Consider the following 15,629-nt stretch of genomic DNA (forward strand, 5'->3'; position numbering starts at 1 on the left):
CCTCCCCCTTTTCACCATCCTCACTCCCTCCTCCCCTCGGGCAACCATCAGTTTGTTTTTCTTCTTTTCTTTCTTTCTTTCTTTCTTTCTTTCTTTCTTTCTTTCTTTCTTTCTTTCTTTCTTTCTTTCTTTCTTCCTTTCTCTCTTTCTCTCTTTCTCTCTCTCTCTTTCTTTCTTTCTTTCTTTCTTTCTTTCTTTCTTTCTTTCTTTCTTTCTTTCTTTCTCTCTCTCTCTATATATCTCTTTCTCCCTCCCTTCCCCCTTTCTTCCCCCTTTCTTCCTTCCTTCCTTCCTTCCTTCCTTCCTTCCTTCCTTCCTTCCTTCCTTCCTTCCTTCCTTCCTTCCTTCCTTCCTTCTTTCTTTCCTTCATTATTTCTATTTTTTTTAGAGGGAGAAGCAGGGAGTAAAAGACAGGAACATTGAGCTGCTCCTGTATGTGCCCTGACCAGGGAATTATACCAGCAACCTCCGCACTCCAGGACGATGCCCTAACCAACCGAACTATCAGGCCAGGGCTTAAATTATGATTTATTGATTGATTCTTAAAGAGACAGAGACAAGAGGGGACAAAGAGGGGAAGGGGAAGGAAAGTATTTGTTGTTCCACTCAGTCGTGTATTTTTTTGGTTGCTTCCTGTGTGTGCCCAGACAAGGTATTGAACCTACAACCTTGTTGCTTCAGGACACAATCTTATCTGGCTGAGCTAACCAGCCAGGGCCTGCTCTTCATTTCTATAGTTCTTGTTTTGTTTGATTTGACGATCTTAAAAATATGAGATATAAGTGAAATCATTCTCTGTCTGAATTATTTCACTCAGCATAAGCCCCTCTGGGTCCATCCATGTTGTCACAATTGGCAGGATCCCATTCCTTTTGTGGCTGATTTACATTCCATTGTGTACACACTCCACGTCTTTCTTGTCCAGTCGTCTGTGGATCAAAAATTATAATGTAATCTTTTTTTTTTTTTTTTTTTTTTAGATTCATGATATAGTAGGCCATTGATCTGGTAAGGCTTTTTCTTTTCTATTATATTCATTCGTGGTTTTTCATCTTTTCATTTCGTAGGTTTGATGTGTAATATTTACATTATCATTTAATCTAAAACATTCACATCTGTTTTGGTTCACACATTAATTGAGAAGTCTGTTGCTTTGGTTCCAAAATGTAGGGACATTATTTATCTTCAATTGCAGAGTCAGGTTACTCCCAGAGTGTCCCAGGAGCTGCTAGGGGTTCATATCAGGTGTCAGGCTGCTGATGTCACTAGCTGAGTGTCCATGGGAGCATCTCCCATGCCTTCTGCCATCCCTGCAGGCCACCTCCCTGTATTGTGGGGTCTGGGTTCTCCCTGGGCTAGTGGATGGCCAGAGCAGCACACACAATGGACACATCTGGGGGCTCCTCTGATGGGGAGGAAGAGGGTTCTGTTGTCTCCTGTCTGCAGGGCACGTGGTTCAGCAGGGCGTAGGTCGCATTTGGGGCGGTGTCAGGTGCAGCAGCCTGGAGCAGGGGGAGAGTGAAGGGATTGGACATGGTTGGGGTGGGGGGAGTTTGGAGGCCTAGAAAGGAGGGGACCCACCTGACTGTCCATCTGTCTGTTCCATTCTGATTGTCTGTCCTTCTTGTCCAGCAATCCCCGCAACAGGGAGGGAGGAGAAGTGGCCATTCCCTGTCTGAGTCTTGATCCTGAGAGGGTCACCTGGGCGCACATCACTCCCTGGGGGACTTCATCATGCTTGTTCTGCTGCAGAGACAATGAGACAGAGACAGTGTCCCCTGGTTCCACTGGTGACACCCTCCAGTCAATCATCCACCTGTTGTCAGACTGATGATGTTAAACTTTAAATCAGATTAGGTCACTCTCCTGATGGAACCTGCAAGGACTTCCTAGGCCTTAGGGCATCTGGATGCTTCTACAGTTCTGACTCTTTTAAAAATAATAAATATATATTTTTAATTTTTATTCATTGATTTTAGAGAGAGAAAGGGACAGAGGGAGAGAGAGACAGGAACATCAGTTTCTTCCTGTATGTGCCTTGAATGGGGATTGAACCCACAACTTTTTGTGTATCATAACAATGCTCTAACCAACCAAGCCATTTGGCCAGGGCTGACTCTCATTATAACAGACTACCTCTTGCTCATTTGGCTCTAGTCACCTGGCTTACCTTGCTGAAAAAGTGTGTCCTGTTTCAGGACCTTTGCACCTGCTATTTCTCCATCTCTCTCTTCCCCACACACCACACGCTCTATCCCCTGCTCTTGCTCCATTTTCCTCACAGCACTTTTGCTCTTTAGGACACTGTCCCCTTGTTTGCACAGCGTTTTCCTCCTCCACAGGTGAGCTGGAGGAGTGTGGAGACCGTGTTGCTCAGGGCTGCACTGTGGCCCCTAAATGGAGCTGGTAAACAGTGAGCTCCCCTCACATCTGCTGGTGAATGAATGAAAGGGACTCTGGGGACCTGTGGGTGACTCACTGATTTACGCATCCTTCTGTGACCTGGAGCTGCACAAGGTCAGACAGAGGACCAGGAGCCACCATAGGGGACCGCAGAAGAGGGGCTATGATGTCACAAGGAAACCAGGAGGAGTGAGTCACAGCAGGGTGACCCTGTGCCCAGAAGGAGAGGTTAGTGTGGGATGCTCCTGTGAATCAGGTTAGGTGAGGACAGGGAAGTGTCCATTGGATTAAACTGGGCAACAGAAAGGTCCTTGGTGGCCTGGACAGGAAGGAGCAGGGGTCTCACCCAAAGGTCCAGCTTCACGCCCTCCTCAGGCTGTGAGTCCTTCACGACAGCATCTGCTGGGGCGAAATGGGGGTGTGTCCTGGAAGGGTCGGTGTAATCTCAGGGTTACAGACCTCACCTGTTCCCAGATGGGCCACTAACCCAGGGGTCAGGGGAGGTGCCAGGTCCTGCAGTGAGGATTTCAGTTCTTCCCATCCCTGACCCCACACCCTCCCCTCCTATCCCACCCCCATCATCTACTGAAATCCTGTGATTTCCTGCCCCCCACAGGGCAGCCCACTCTTCCTTTCACAGAGAGGGTCTTCCCGGGAATCCATAGCTGGCCTGGAGCCAGGAGAGAAGACAGGAGTGTTAGGGGCAGAGAGGGGACAAAGGGTAGTGGAGTCTGGTGACTTCCAGGCAAGAATAAGCTAATCCATAGCCTCTGTTTTGGGCTTTAGGTCCGTGGCCCCTGTAGAAGTTTGTACATGAGCCTCTTTCTAGGCTGGTCAAGAGGGACAGTCTCAGCCCTGGGAGGGTAGGATCCCCCTTCCCCATGAGATTCCACAGGAAAGAAGGAAACCTTGACACACACTTGTGTGTATGTTTGAGTATTTCACAAGATTGAACATAATAAAAGATTACCTCACATTTGAACATCTGCGCTGACATTCAGATTTTCTGATTTGAGAGATTCTAGAGAAATCTTATTCTCAGCTGACCTTGTCCATCTATTTGGTTTTCCTGTGGCTGCTGCCCTGAATGACCCCTTTACAACCAAGGTCACCCCATCCAGTACTCACCCGACATCCTGCCTTTGCTGTGACGCCTGTGTCGGAGGAGAAGGAGGAAGAGGGAGAGGGACAGCAGCAAGACGAAGGCCACCAAGACCCCAATCATGACATTCAGGTTTAATGGAAGACCTTGGACATAAGTGATCTCATGAATGAGCCACTGATGCCATTTAATGAGCACCTACTGTGTGCAAGCCATGTGCTAGGGGCTGTCATCCATCTCCTCTCCCCCTCCCCACAGTCAAGCACAGGGATTGCTCACCCCACCCCCATTCCACTGAGGCTCAGAGAGGTTCACCACCTGTCCCAGGTCACCCAGCTAGGATGGGGCAGGGCTGGGCCTGGAACCCGGGACTGTGGGCTCCCTGTGCTGTCCTCATGCTGCCCCCCAGGTGGACACCTGCTTCATGCTCTGAGCTCCTCATTTGCAGGGCACTTGTCCATGTCCCATCTGGAGCTGAGGGTCCTTTGTTATGACCTGCCCCCAGCACAGCAGAGACAGGGGAGGGGCGGGGGTGTGGAATGGACACTGTCTATCCCAAGACCTCTTTACACCCTGCAGAGCCCTGATGCCCACTTTGAGATGGTCGAATTGCAGTGTAAGAGGTGCCCTCCTGAGCTTAGTGAGGACCCCTATGTCACCTGACCTCACAGCAGCCTGTGAGCAGGATGGGACCAGGGATGGACAGACAAGAACCTGACACTCAGAGGAGAGAAGGGACAGCCTGGCCCCACAGCAGGAGCAGCAGAGCCGGGAACTGACCCAGTTCTGAGTCCTGCCCCCTCTCTCCTCTGAGCTGAGCCTGAGTTGAGGGGAAGGGACTGAAGTCTTGGATCCATGTCCTGCCTATTCCTCCCTGAAGAGTGTAACCGTCACTGCTACAGAGGGCACATTCTCCATAACATCGCACCCTGGAGGCTTCCCTGAGAGCCCCCTCTCCCAGGAGCTCAGAGCCAGAACTGAAAGGAAATCTGAGCTCTGGGCCACGATTCTCTCATTTTACATTCGGGGACACTGAGGCCACACAGGGGAAGGTGTGTCCATGTCAGTGTCCCCACAGGTGCCTGAACCCCACATGATGCAGCCCCTGACCCCCATGGACACACCCACCACATCCCACAGAGAACTTCACTTACTCTTCCTCCACAGGCTTGATTCCGTGGGGATGACATGTGGATTCTCAGAGCCTGCTGAGAATCAGGGTGAGGAGATTGAGGGCTGCCATCTTTTGACTTGAGCCTGGTTTCCCCTCCACGAGGAAGGGTTCCAAATTTTCTCTGGGTCAGGACCACCTACCCGTCACCTGCCTGCCTCAGAGCCCTGGGAACCCTGTGGATCTCAGCATCTCTGCCTGCCTCCCAGCCCCCTGGGACACAGCCCATCTTTGAGTGTCTGGGGGACACTGGATCCCCTGACAGACCCTCAGAACTGCCCTGGGTGGTCTTTGCTCCCTCTGAGCAGAGTTCTCAGTGACTCACCAGCTATGGAGATGGGCCCTGTGGGTGGGGGGCTGGGGTCTAAGAGGGTCATGGGAATGAGGAAGAGGGTGAGAAGCTGACTCACCCTCCCACTCAGACTCTCTCTGACATCTGGGCTGTGGCCACCCCAGGACCCTCCTGCTGCCTGCCTGACCCATTCTGGACCCAGGTGATGGGAAACAAGTGGAGAGGGGTGACAGGGCCTCTAAGGGGTAGAGACCCCCTGGGTGACCACCACTAAATCCCCCTCTCTGCCATCCCAGCTGGACCTTTCCTGGGGACAAGGCTCTTAGACTGAGCTCAGAAAGGACAGGGTCACTGTCCCCTCACCTGAGACCAGGAGCTCCAGGGGCTCACTGGGGTGTGACAGCAGGTAGATGTTGGTGCTGTTTGAGCTGTAGCACCTGTAGGTCCCCCCGTGGGCTGAGGTCGCAGGATGCATGGAGAACTCTGCCTGGTACTGCTGAGCTCGGAGCTCTGATCTAAGACACAGGGAGGGATCGGCTGACCCCTCCTTGGACAGAAGGAAAGTGTCCGTCGGGCTCTGTGACTGACACAGCAGGGTCACGTTCTCTCCTGAGGCCACCGTGGGGCTCGGCTGTACCGAGAGGGAGGGTCTGTCAGGGAGCAGTCCTAGAGAGAGGGAGGGTGGGTGAGGGCTGCCCACCACCTTGTTCTGACCTGAGAGTCAGCAGCCCTCTCTCTGAGGACCCTCCTCTCTGTCTGTCTCTGTTTCTCTGAGTCTCCCCTCCCCTCCCATCCCCTGTCTCTCTCTGTCCCCTCTCTGGGACCCTGCACGTTCACTATGCCCATCACCACCTGAGATGCCCCAGCAGGGCCTGTGCAGAGTCTGGGTCCCTGACTGAACCCACAGGCCCCTCACCTGCCACCAGGATGTCCACGGGGTCACTGGGGGCCGACAGCTCAGAGGAGAGGTTGTGTCCACCGTAGCATCTGTACCGGCCCCCGTGGGAGCTGCGCACAGGGTCCAGGGAGAAGTAGACCTGAGAGAGCCCAGCCTGGGGCTGCAGGACAAGGCTCTGGGGGAGGTCAATGCCTCCCTCTTTAAACAGAAGGAATCTGTCATAGCTGACATCAGAGTGACACTGGAGGGTCAGGCTCTGTCCAGAGACCACGATGGGGCCCTGCTGGGTCAGGAGGGAGGGCTTCTGAGACACACCTGGGGAGACCAGACGTGAGTTACAGCGGTTGCTCCTCCCATACAATGTCTTCTCCTGTGCTGTCCAAGGTCTCACTGTCTCTCTCTCTGTCTCTGCTCAGTAGCCCCTGTGCTCCCCTCCCACCCTCTCCAATGGGGCTCCCTTTTGGCAACGAATCCATGGATAAAGAGTGAGACTCACCTGAGACCAGGAGCTCCAGGGCATCACTGGGCTGTGACCACACCTGGGGTCTGGCCCTGTGACAGCCGTAGCATCTGAACGCCCACCTGTGGCTGGCGGTCACGGGGTCCACAGGGAACAGGGCCCGGTATGTCCCCCTGAAGTGTGACTGTGAGTCCAGGGTCCAGGAGAGCCTGTGTTCTCCTTCCTTAGTCAAAATGAACGTGTCAAATGCCTGTACTGAAACACACTGGAGGGTCACGTTCCCTCCTGAGGTCACAACAGGGCTGGGCAGGGCTAAGAGGTTGGGTTTTCTGTAGGATCCTAGGAGAGGAGGAGGCAGCATGTTAGATGGGGCTCACCCCTCCCTCACGTCCCTCAGGGATGGGCTGAGAGAGGGGAGACCCCCTGAGAGCAGACCCCCTTTCTGAAGGCAAAGCCTGAGGCTGGGACCCTGAGTGTCCACTCACCTGTCACCACCAGCTCCAGGGGGTCACTGAGCTCAGACCAGCCATTGGAGCTGAGATAGTTACAGTGATATCTCCCTGCGTCATGCTCTGTCATGTGTGTGATGGAGAAAGCACCCTTTTTCATAAGCTTCCATGGGGACTGTGAGTTCCAAAGGACATGTTTTTCTTTTCTGTACAGATGGAACTCCTGGGACTCCAGGATCCCCTGACACCTGATTGTCACAGAAGTCCCCCAGGGGATGACGGAGCCTGGCTCAGCCCAGATGGTGGGTTTGGGGAGGGTCCCTGGAAGGAAACCAGAGATTGCATTACAAAGACCCTCCCTCCCTCACTCCCCAGCTCAGCCCAACACTCTCTTGTTCTATCACCTCCTGCCAGGATCTGTGCTCCCTCCTGAGCCCCAGGGGGTGAAGTAACAGGTGGGACATGGAGCCTGGGGAGGACTCACCTGTCTGCACGCGGGTCTTCTGGCCCAGACTCAGCCCTGGAAGAGAGTCCTTGTCAGAGACTTGCACCAGGATTTCTGAGCTGATTCCCTTCCCATTAGGGCCCTGTTCACTTGGGATTGACTGAGTCCTGAGGTTCCCCATGAACAAGAGAGTGTAACCACCTCATCCCCTCCTATTAACCCCCTCCCCGTGTCCACAACTGACCGAGGCAGAGAAGAGTGGAGAGGAGGGACAGCATGGTGTCTGCTCGGAGTGCTCCCGCTCTGCAGATGGAGGAGCCCCTGGGCCTGAAGGACAGAGACGCACAGGATGTGGTGAGTCAGGGGCTGCTGTCCTTCCGGGTTCCCACAGCTGTGGACACACAGAACAAGGGGACACCCCTTCCCCCATGTGCCTGGCTCTGGTTTTTCCCTGATGAGAGTTCAGGCAGGGTCCAGGGTATGTGGAGACACTCAGCCCAGACCTGGGTTCTCCTCTGATCCCAGCACTCTGCCTGGTCTGATCTCCTGCTCAGAGGACACAGGACCCAAGTTCTTGTGCTGAGCTGACCCCCAACTGTGACTGGCACTAAATTGAACTTATTAATTATTTTCTCAGCCTCCCACAAACTAAATTTATTTCTGGTCTTTGACTCATCCACAAACAAATAATTACTGATCACCTACTCTCTGCTGATACTTGTGCCAGAACCAGAAATACAGCTGTGACCCAAGAGACCCATTTCCTGTGTTTTAAGAACTTTTCTTAGTTGAATATGGGACTTCTAAAGCTATTGTTGCAATTACTTTACTGAGAAAAGAGAAATCAGAGAAAATATGAGAACATCTGGAACCATCACTAGACATGGTGGAGGGAATGGCTGTTTGAAGAGGCAAACTTCTGAAGAGTGAGAGTGAGACTTCTTGAGAAGGAAGAACATTCTAGAGAATCCTAGAACATAGAGGCTCTTTTGACAGGAGCAGGAGTGGGTTAGGTTGTGGTGGGTCACAGGTGTGCTCTGCACCATGCAAGGATGTTGGATTACATCTACAAGACAAAAGGAATGTATAGGAATGGACTGATGGGGTCAGACTTAATGATGACCATATGTGCCATGTGTTACAATTGAACTAGAGAAATGCAACTTATGTCAGTAAAATATAGTATCAAGTGTAATTGAATTCTAGTTCTTGTGTTTCCAGCATTGTCACATGAGTGCTTACATATACACATCATGCCATCCTGCATAGCCCTCAGCAGTCACAGACACATGTAGAAAAGAGAAATGAGAAGAAGGAATCTCAGTGTTGGTTCTAGTCCTGTGCTGTCAGCTGGAGGCTTAGGCAGGAATTTGCTAGTTGTACAGAGCTCTGTGGGAGCAGATATGGAGAGCAAGGAAATGGTAAAGAGCAGATGGTGTGTGTATGTGGGGACTGTGTGTGTGATGTGTGCAAGAGTGTATATATGTGTGTGTGTGTGTCTGTGTTCACAGGGTGACTGTTCCAGTGTAATAGAGAAAACAGATGTGAGAGCTGAGTTCGGAGGGTCACATCTGGGTGATCGTGAATAGCCTTTAGTTTAGAAAGAAGAGTCTGGAATTTACCTTTAAGACCATGAGGACCACAGAAGGATTTTGAGCAACATGGACAGATTCCAAAATGTTACCTGGAAAGACTGACATGGAAATGACTTTCCCTGCCTGCTTCATTGACTGGAGTCACCAAGGGCACCCCAAGGACAGTGAGCCAAGAAGAGGGGGATGAGGTTGGGGGAGGGACTGTGTCATACATTCTGCCCCCACAGGAGGGCCCAGCTGTCCCTCCTGGCCCTGGAATGCAGGTTCTACTCACAGATTCCTCCTGACTTTCTGTTTCTGTTTCTGTGAGCAGCAGGGTCTCTCTCCACCTCCTCCTCCTCCTCCTCCTCCACCTCCTCCTCTTCCTCCCGCTCCTTGCGGTAAATCATTTGCATTATTTCTCTTCAGAGCAATCTTGATGCTGGTGTCACCCTCTTCTTCACACCGTGAGGACTCTTCAGGATTCAGACAACAGTGACATCCACAAGAGTCTTGATCAAAGGCAATCACACACACAAACACACATGCACACACGCTGGTCAGATATCAAATTGTGGCACCAACGTGTACTGAATGGTGGGACGTCACTCAACAGACTATTCTGCTTTTGATCTCACTACTGTCATTTGTCACACAGTGATGCCACTCACCCCCACAAATGTGATGAGAATTTACCTTGACTGAAATATGGAGGCAGTAAATCTGTCATTTGAACCAGTTGGAGAATTGGGACGTGTGAGAAATTGAGAAGCAGAAATTACTTACCTAGTGAAGAAAACATTCAGACTCAGACCCTCATATAGAGTCACCTGAATCATGACAGAGACCCCTGCAGTGCAGTGGGGAGATTATGGACTTTTTTATCTGTGGTGCTGGACCAGTTGGGAAAGTTTATGGGACACAGTGAACTGCATCCCTGTCTCTTTTGCCTCCAAATGCTGGCATGTTGCTCTTAGACCTAAATGTATGTGTTGCCCACTTAGTATTTTGAAAACTGATTAAAGCTCACGCCTTCCAATGTGTTTGCAGCCTGCCAGACACCTGCCGGGGTTCCAGTATCAGAAATCTGGGGGCAGATAAGAGGCAGGTAAGAGAAGGGGAAATGTCTCTCTGTAGGACATCCCACACATTCCAGGACCAGCCTGTCCTTTGAATAAATAAACCTGCAGGGGGTTCCTGTGGGGACCAGGCTGAGGAGGAACCAGGGCTCCCTCATCTCCACTCCAGCCACCACCATGTTTGCAAGGCACTGGAGGGTGCATTCGAAGTCCAACACACCCTGTGCGGCCCAGGATGGTGGGACCTGGGACAGAGAAGGAGACACTGTGTCACAGCAATGGCAGGTTTGCAGGCTTCTGTTCTTAATGCAGTGACTCAGGGTCTCCCCAGCAGTGTGCTCACAGGGACAGAGAGTCATGGCCTCCCATGACTGTCCCCTAGACTGTCCCCAGACTCACCCTCTGCCTTCCTCATACACTCATGCACATGGAGACAGACGCACGCACACACATCCAGTCCAAAAACAAGTTTGTTTTTTCTGTGGTTTTAACTTTAGAATAAAAATAGAGGTGTTTGTGGAGAACTCTCTCTGTGGCCTTTCCTGTATGAACACACACGAATAAATTGTGTCCTTATAAGGGACAATGCAGTTTCTGAAAAGGTCACTCATCAGAGTCAAAGAAGTTACATGCACGCTCTCATTTACAGTAACTTTCCACACCCTTTGATAATAATATTACTCAAGCCCCAGAACTGGGTGTTCTTTTTTCATGTTTAGTATAACACAGGGCACTGCGAGGCACCTCAGCCCAACAGCAATGCGTTTCCAGGCCAGGACTGCTCAGGAGTGAGCTCAGGGCTCTGGACAGGCCCCAACTATGGGCTGTGTCACTCCTGCATAAGATGCAATTGCTGGTTCATTAAAATACTCTCTTAAGACAGAGAATGGGGAAAGGAAGGAGGTTAAAATTACTATTAGCTTCTAAATACAGTTATGGGTCTCAAATACTTTTTCTAGAAAATATGCTCATAAACTAACAAAAGGATGAAATTGAATGAAAGTAATGTCAAACAGTCGTCATGACTTAGCATTGCTGAGTGGGGGACAAGCCATATGGTCTGGATACATGATAATAAAATGGTCTCCTCAGCTTGTTCAGATCCACATGGACAATTTCATCAGGGTTTCGTACTCCAGATCTTGGGGCATCTCATAAACCTTGTCTGGGTGGTGTCTCTCAGAACTTCCTCTTTGTTCTAAGTCCATTCTACAACTGAAAGGTGAGTCTGAAGTTTACTGGACCAGTGAGCCAGACTTCAAATTATAAAAACAATAACACTGCTTTGCCTAAATATGTGCTTCCAGACTGTGCTCCATATTTGCAGTTTGTTTTTTCTATTAAATGTCTTCAGTGAACACGTCTGTTTTGTATTTCAGCACGGTGGACAGTGAGCCCTTACCCACATTCCAGGGCAATGGGAGAGTTTGGACTGCTCACTAATTGCTCCCTCAGGGTTTATGCTCTGCAGGGATAGTAATTTTGTGCCTTGGTAGCAGCCTGTGGGGAGCCAAGGTGATCAGTGCTGGGATTCAGCAAAGCTCAGAGCACAATAACTCCCCAGGAAGGAGAGAACTTGGGGAGGGCGATCACTTTGGTGTTCCAATGACAGGAGAGTCAGCTGGGGTCCTGTCCCTGGTGAGAAAACATGGACCCAGAGATTTGATCAATGTCAACCCATGCACATAATTCTATTTCAGGTGTTTTAAGAAGTTCTGCTCAATGGACAAGCCACTGCCCTGATGGGAGCCTGGTCACTTCAAAGACCTTGAGATTTTGATTGGCGGATTGGGAGAGAAATGCTTTTCAGAGAGGGAAATGCTTGGTGTGTCTCTGTGGCTGGAGCATGTGGGATGCACCATGACCATGAGCATTTGTTCTGGCCTGGATCCCACACACCCCAGAGTGGACCCACCAGAAGGGGTCACAGGTAGAGCAGCCCCTGAAACACGGTACCTGAGAATTATCATTCTCCTGCTTCACACAGTTCACGGTCCAGGCACGATGGGCCAGTGCAGAGCCAGCAATTGTAAGTCGGCACATGGGGCATGTGGGCAGGGTGCACAACCCTTGGAGAGCAGAGTAACTACAGCATTGAGAGAGTGACGCTGGTATCAAAATGGTACTCATGCTGGAATGCTCAAGAAAGCCAGAAATGGGTGTGTTGGAAGAATAACAAATTCCAAGAGCCAAGTAACAGTTTATTTTATGTGGCAGTTTGTGCGTTGTTGGCACAGACAGTGATTCAATTAGAAAGTAAAAGAGTAGAGGGTAAGATGGAGAGGTCAACAGAACCAACGTCCCCGGTTGTACTGTGTGCTAAGAACGGATGTCTGGTTTCTCTCCAGAGGACAGTGGTACCTACAGAATATACATGCAGGAGGTGAGGGTCTCAGGGTTTGTGTGAAACTATATATGGCAGAATATTTTTAAAGAATTTAGGAAGTGATAAGATATTCCATGGGGAGATTCAGCTTGTTACTCACATTTCACTAGACATGGTCATCTCATAATTAATGTTAAATATGACCATTTCCTGTAAAATCCTGCATGAGACCAAGATCCATGGGAATGAGAACTCTTTCTTTTTTGGCATCATCGATCTAAAACAGCTCTTAGGGTTAGGGTTAGTGTAAAAATAAAATAAAATAAAATAAAATAAAACAGCTCTTATGTTCTGCCAAGATGAAAATGTCATGCAAGTGCTCTGTGGTTCATGGCAATAAACAGTGACATGTCGCTTCTGAGCACCTGAGTTTGACTAGTGTAGCTGGGGAACTGAGTTTATACATTTATTTAATCTGAGTATTTAATTAAAAAAATGAAAGCACTAACTCAAAAGAACATATTCATTCCTATGTTCACTGCAGCATTATTTATAGTAACAAATATATGAAAGCAACCCAGGTGTTCATCAATGGACAAGTGGATAACAAGGTGTGGTACATGTACACAATGGAATATGACTCATCCAAAGAGAAGAATAAGTTTTGACTGTTCTGGCTTCCACTGCACATGCTTGAAGTGCAGCCACAGTAACACCTGCCCACCACAGCATGTGGTCAGCACTACCTTTGGGGGGTTTCCTCCCAAATCTTGAGCCCAGAGGGCTGAGGCACAGTGGACTTGGAGGACACAATAGATTCCCAAAACATGCTTCCAGGCCAATAAATGCTTTAGCCTTTTAGCAGATTAACTAGGATGTTAAAACTGTTTATTGAAGCAGGCTTTCTAGGTTTTAATAAATAGACTGTCTAATTCCCTTTGTACTCTCCCCATTAATATTGAGATTGCTTCCTATGCTAATAAAACTAATATGACCAATGAAAGACTGTCCCAAATATATAAATAAAAAATAAATTTCTGTACATAATATGGTATGTTCACACCACTCAGTCTTTATCTATCACCATTTATCCCTCTGCACCCTCCTTCCCCTCACCCCCTCAATTACCACACAGTTGTCTCACTGCATGATGGGTTTTCTTTCTTCTTGGTCCTTTCTTGCTCTATCTCTCTACTTCCCTCACCCAACAGCCCCACCACCACTCCCAGCTGTCAGCCTGTTGTGGAATCCAACAGCAGAAACCTGGATAATTATGTTAACCAGTGTCACTTCCATAAATTCAATTAAAAGATTAAAAATCACATTTAAAAAGTTAAAAAAAATTTTTTTTAGAAATTCAATTTAATGGGGTGACATTCAAAAACTAAATAAAAATATGTTAACTATTATTTGATCAATTCTGATTTTAGTTTAAGTAGCCATAAATTTATAGTGCTGCCATACTGGAAACCAGAGATATAAAATCTATTTTCTCTCATAAATGTTATTGAAGAATTAAGTAGGAGAATACATACATCAGGCTTTCTAACATTTGCTTTAGTAGAATTTTATAAAGAAAGAATAATAATGTCTTATCGATCAATGTCACCCTATTACATTTAATTTTCTAAATACATTTTTAAAAAAGAGAGAAATGATAATAATAATCAGATGTACAGTGTGTACAGGTGAGGATACAACTTCTCTGGGAACGAAGGGATAGTTCAAATAGTCCCACTATCAAGTATTGTTGTCACCTGGAGATGTCACTTGAGTTTGAGAAAGAGGATGAGAGATCTCAGAGCATTTCTCCCCAGAAAAAGATGCAGGTCCTTGCTTGTCTAAACTCTGCATTCTCAGAAACCTGGGCCAGGGCTGTCCTCAGCATAAGTTGGTTTACTTGAGTTCCATGTGGATACCGGGTTCAGAGGAAAGGTTCATAGGACTCAGTGGAAGAGGAGTAGATTCTCTCTGTTTGAGAGCCCAGAGGTTCAACTGGGCATGTATCACATCCTGTGTGTCTTCCCCTGCAGGGTCCTGAGAGAAGAAAGATGAGAACAATGGGCTGAAGCAGAATCATGAGACACATGTGGGAACTGAAGATGTGCAGAGGGTTTGGGCCGGGAGAACTCACCTTGCCCTCCATCATGCGGCCTTCCTTGAGCTCTTGTTCCATAAATGCAGCACCTGTGAGTGGAAGAGTGAGTCACATCTCTTGGGAGGACTCTTCCACATCTTCACATGGTACATGGGGACATAAAGGCTCCAATCACACATTCCCTCCCCACTGAGGGGACACTGTACTCCTTAAGACTTACAATTTTTGATAGAACACGAGTAGCAAACAAGAGTAACGATGAAAATGACAGTGGAGAGGAAGGCTATGGAGAGTCCAGTGAGAATGTACAGCTTGCTGGAGTTTTCTTGAGGATGAAGAGCCCCTGTCAATAAGCAAATTAAAGGACTTACACTTACCGGTTTTCTGTTCTTGCCAATAGGCACTGGATGCATGATGTTCCTTCTGTTCAACTGTTTCAACCTCCCTAAACCTGATCATCTACTTTCTTCATGTTCCAATATGTCAAAAGAAAAAATTGAATGAGAAATGATAGCCGTGGTCCCAGTCAAAGAGGCAGTATAGATAAGCAGAGGTCTGATCCTAGGTCTGCCAGGGTGCAATGTACCTTTTCCCTGCTAGTCCCTAGATGAGACATTATGCATTTCATACAAGGATCCCCCTGTGTCAGCCATGCCTGACTACCCATTCCTCTGGTCCCTCCTCACCTCACCACAGCTGCACATGCTCAGAACTGAGACGGAGGGGCCTGAGGCTGGAATAGGTCATGTCTCTATTCCAAGGTTCTCAGTGTTGAACTTGCTCTGAAGAATGTTGATACCCCTCCCCAAAATGAACAAGGGTTCTAGTGGAGACAAGGAAGGGAATCATATTGATATATCAAATAACCAGCACCTTCTCTGTGCCTGGGCCTTTCTGATACTATGAAACTTTCACATTACTGAACCCATCTTATTCTCAGAGAAGTCATACAGAGAAAATTATAAACCTAACGTTTCACCTGAGAAAATTTAGTCACTGAAAGTAGAAGAGTTGTTTGTAGAGCCCCCAAATCTGACTCAGTCTTTTGTCTTTGAAGGACTCTACCATTCTCCCACACTGGACTCCCTGCCCAGCTCTTACTTTCTCTGAGAGCCAAGTATGAGTTTCCACCTGGTGATGCAGGGACTGCAGAGACAAATCTGCTCAAGGTTCCTCAGCTGAGAAATACGAGACCTACATTCTGCAGGATCTTAACTATTAAGTCTACTTCTGAGTCCGTCCAGATTCCACTTACTCAACTTCTCCCAGCACCTTCATGGCTAATCTGCCACGACTTTTCTCAGCCAGGACCATCATGGCCTCCCATCAGAC

General features: G+C 48.7%; 1 protein-coding gene across 7 annotated transcripts in view; it reads right to left on the reverse strand.

Annotated features, from left to right (window-relative positions):
* Positions 1–397: 397 nt before the first annotated feature.
* LOC136399388 (leukocyte immunoglobulin-like receptor subfamily A member 3) overlaps positions 398–15,629 on the reverse strand; it is a 117,503-nt gene continuing 102,271 nt past the window's right edge. Inside the window, exons 1-12 of one of the 7 annotated variants that reach the window (XM_066374471.1) lie at positions 9,090–9,148; positions 7,465–7,547; positions 7,260–7,295; positions 6,812–7,096; positions 6,363–6,665; positions 5,885–6,181; positions 5,332–5,634; positions 4,660–4,713; positions 3,532–3,651; positions 2,750–2,805; positions 1,582–1,746; positions 398–1,502 (exon numbers count right to left, since the gene is read on the reverse strand). In XM_066374471.1, the coding sequence (XP_066230568.1) occupies positions 1,356–1,502; positions 1,582–1,746; positions 2,750–2,805; positions 3,532–3,651; positions 4,660–4,713; positions 5,332–5,634; positions 5,885–6,181; positions 6,363–6,665; positions 6,812–7,096; positions 7,260–7,295; positions 7,465–7,498 (1,800 nt within the window). In that variant the 5' untranslated portion in view covers positions 7,499–7,547; positions 9,090–9,148 and the 3' untranslated portion in view covers positions 398–1,355. Of the gene's footprint in view, positions 1,503–1,581; positions 1,747–2,749; positions 2,806–3,531; positions 3,652–4,659; positions 4,714–5,331; positions 5,635–5,884; positions 6,182–6,362; positions 6,666–6,811; positions 7,097–7,259; positions 7,420–7,464; positions 7,548–9,089; positions 9,149–15,629 lie in introns of those variants that run through there. The other 6 variants (XM_066374469.1, XM_066374467.1, XM_066374466.1 and 3 more) reach the window with 6 other exon arrangements.

This window comes from Saccopteryx leptura, chromosome 3, assembly GCF_036850995.1.
Source record: "Saccopteryx leptura isolate mSacLep1 chromosome 3, mSacLep1_pri_phased_curated, whole genome shotgun sequence".
In the NCBI taxonomy this organism is placed as follows: domain Eukaryota; kingdom Metazoa; phylum Chordata; class Mammalia; order Chiroptera; family Emballonuridae; genus Saccopteryx; species Saccopteryx leptura.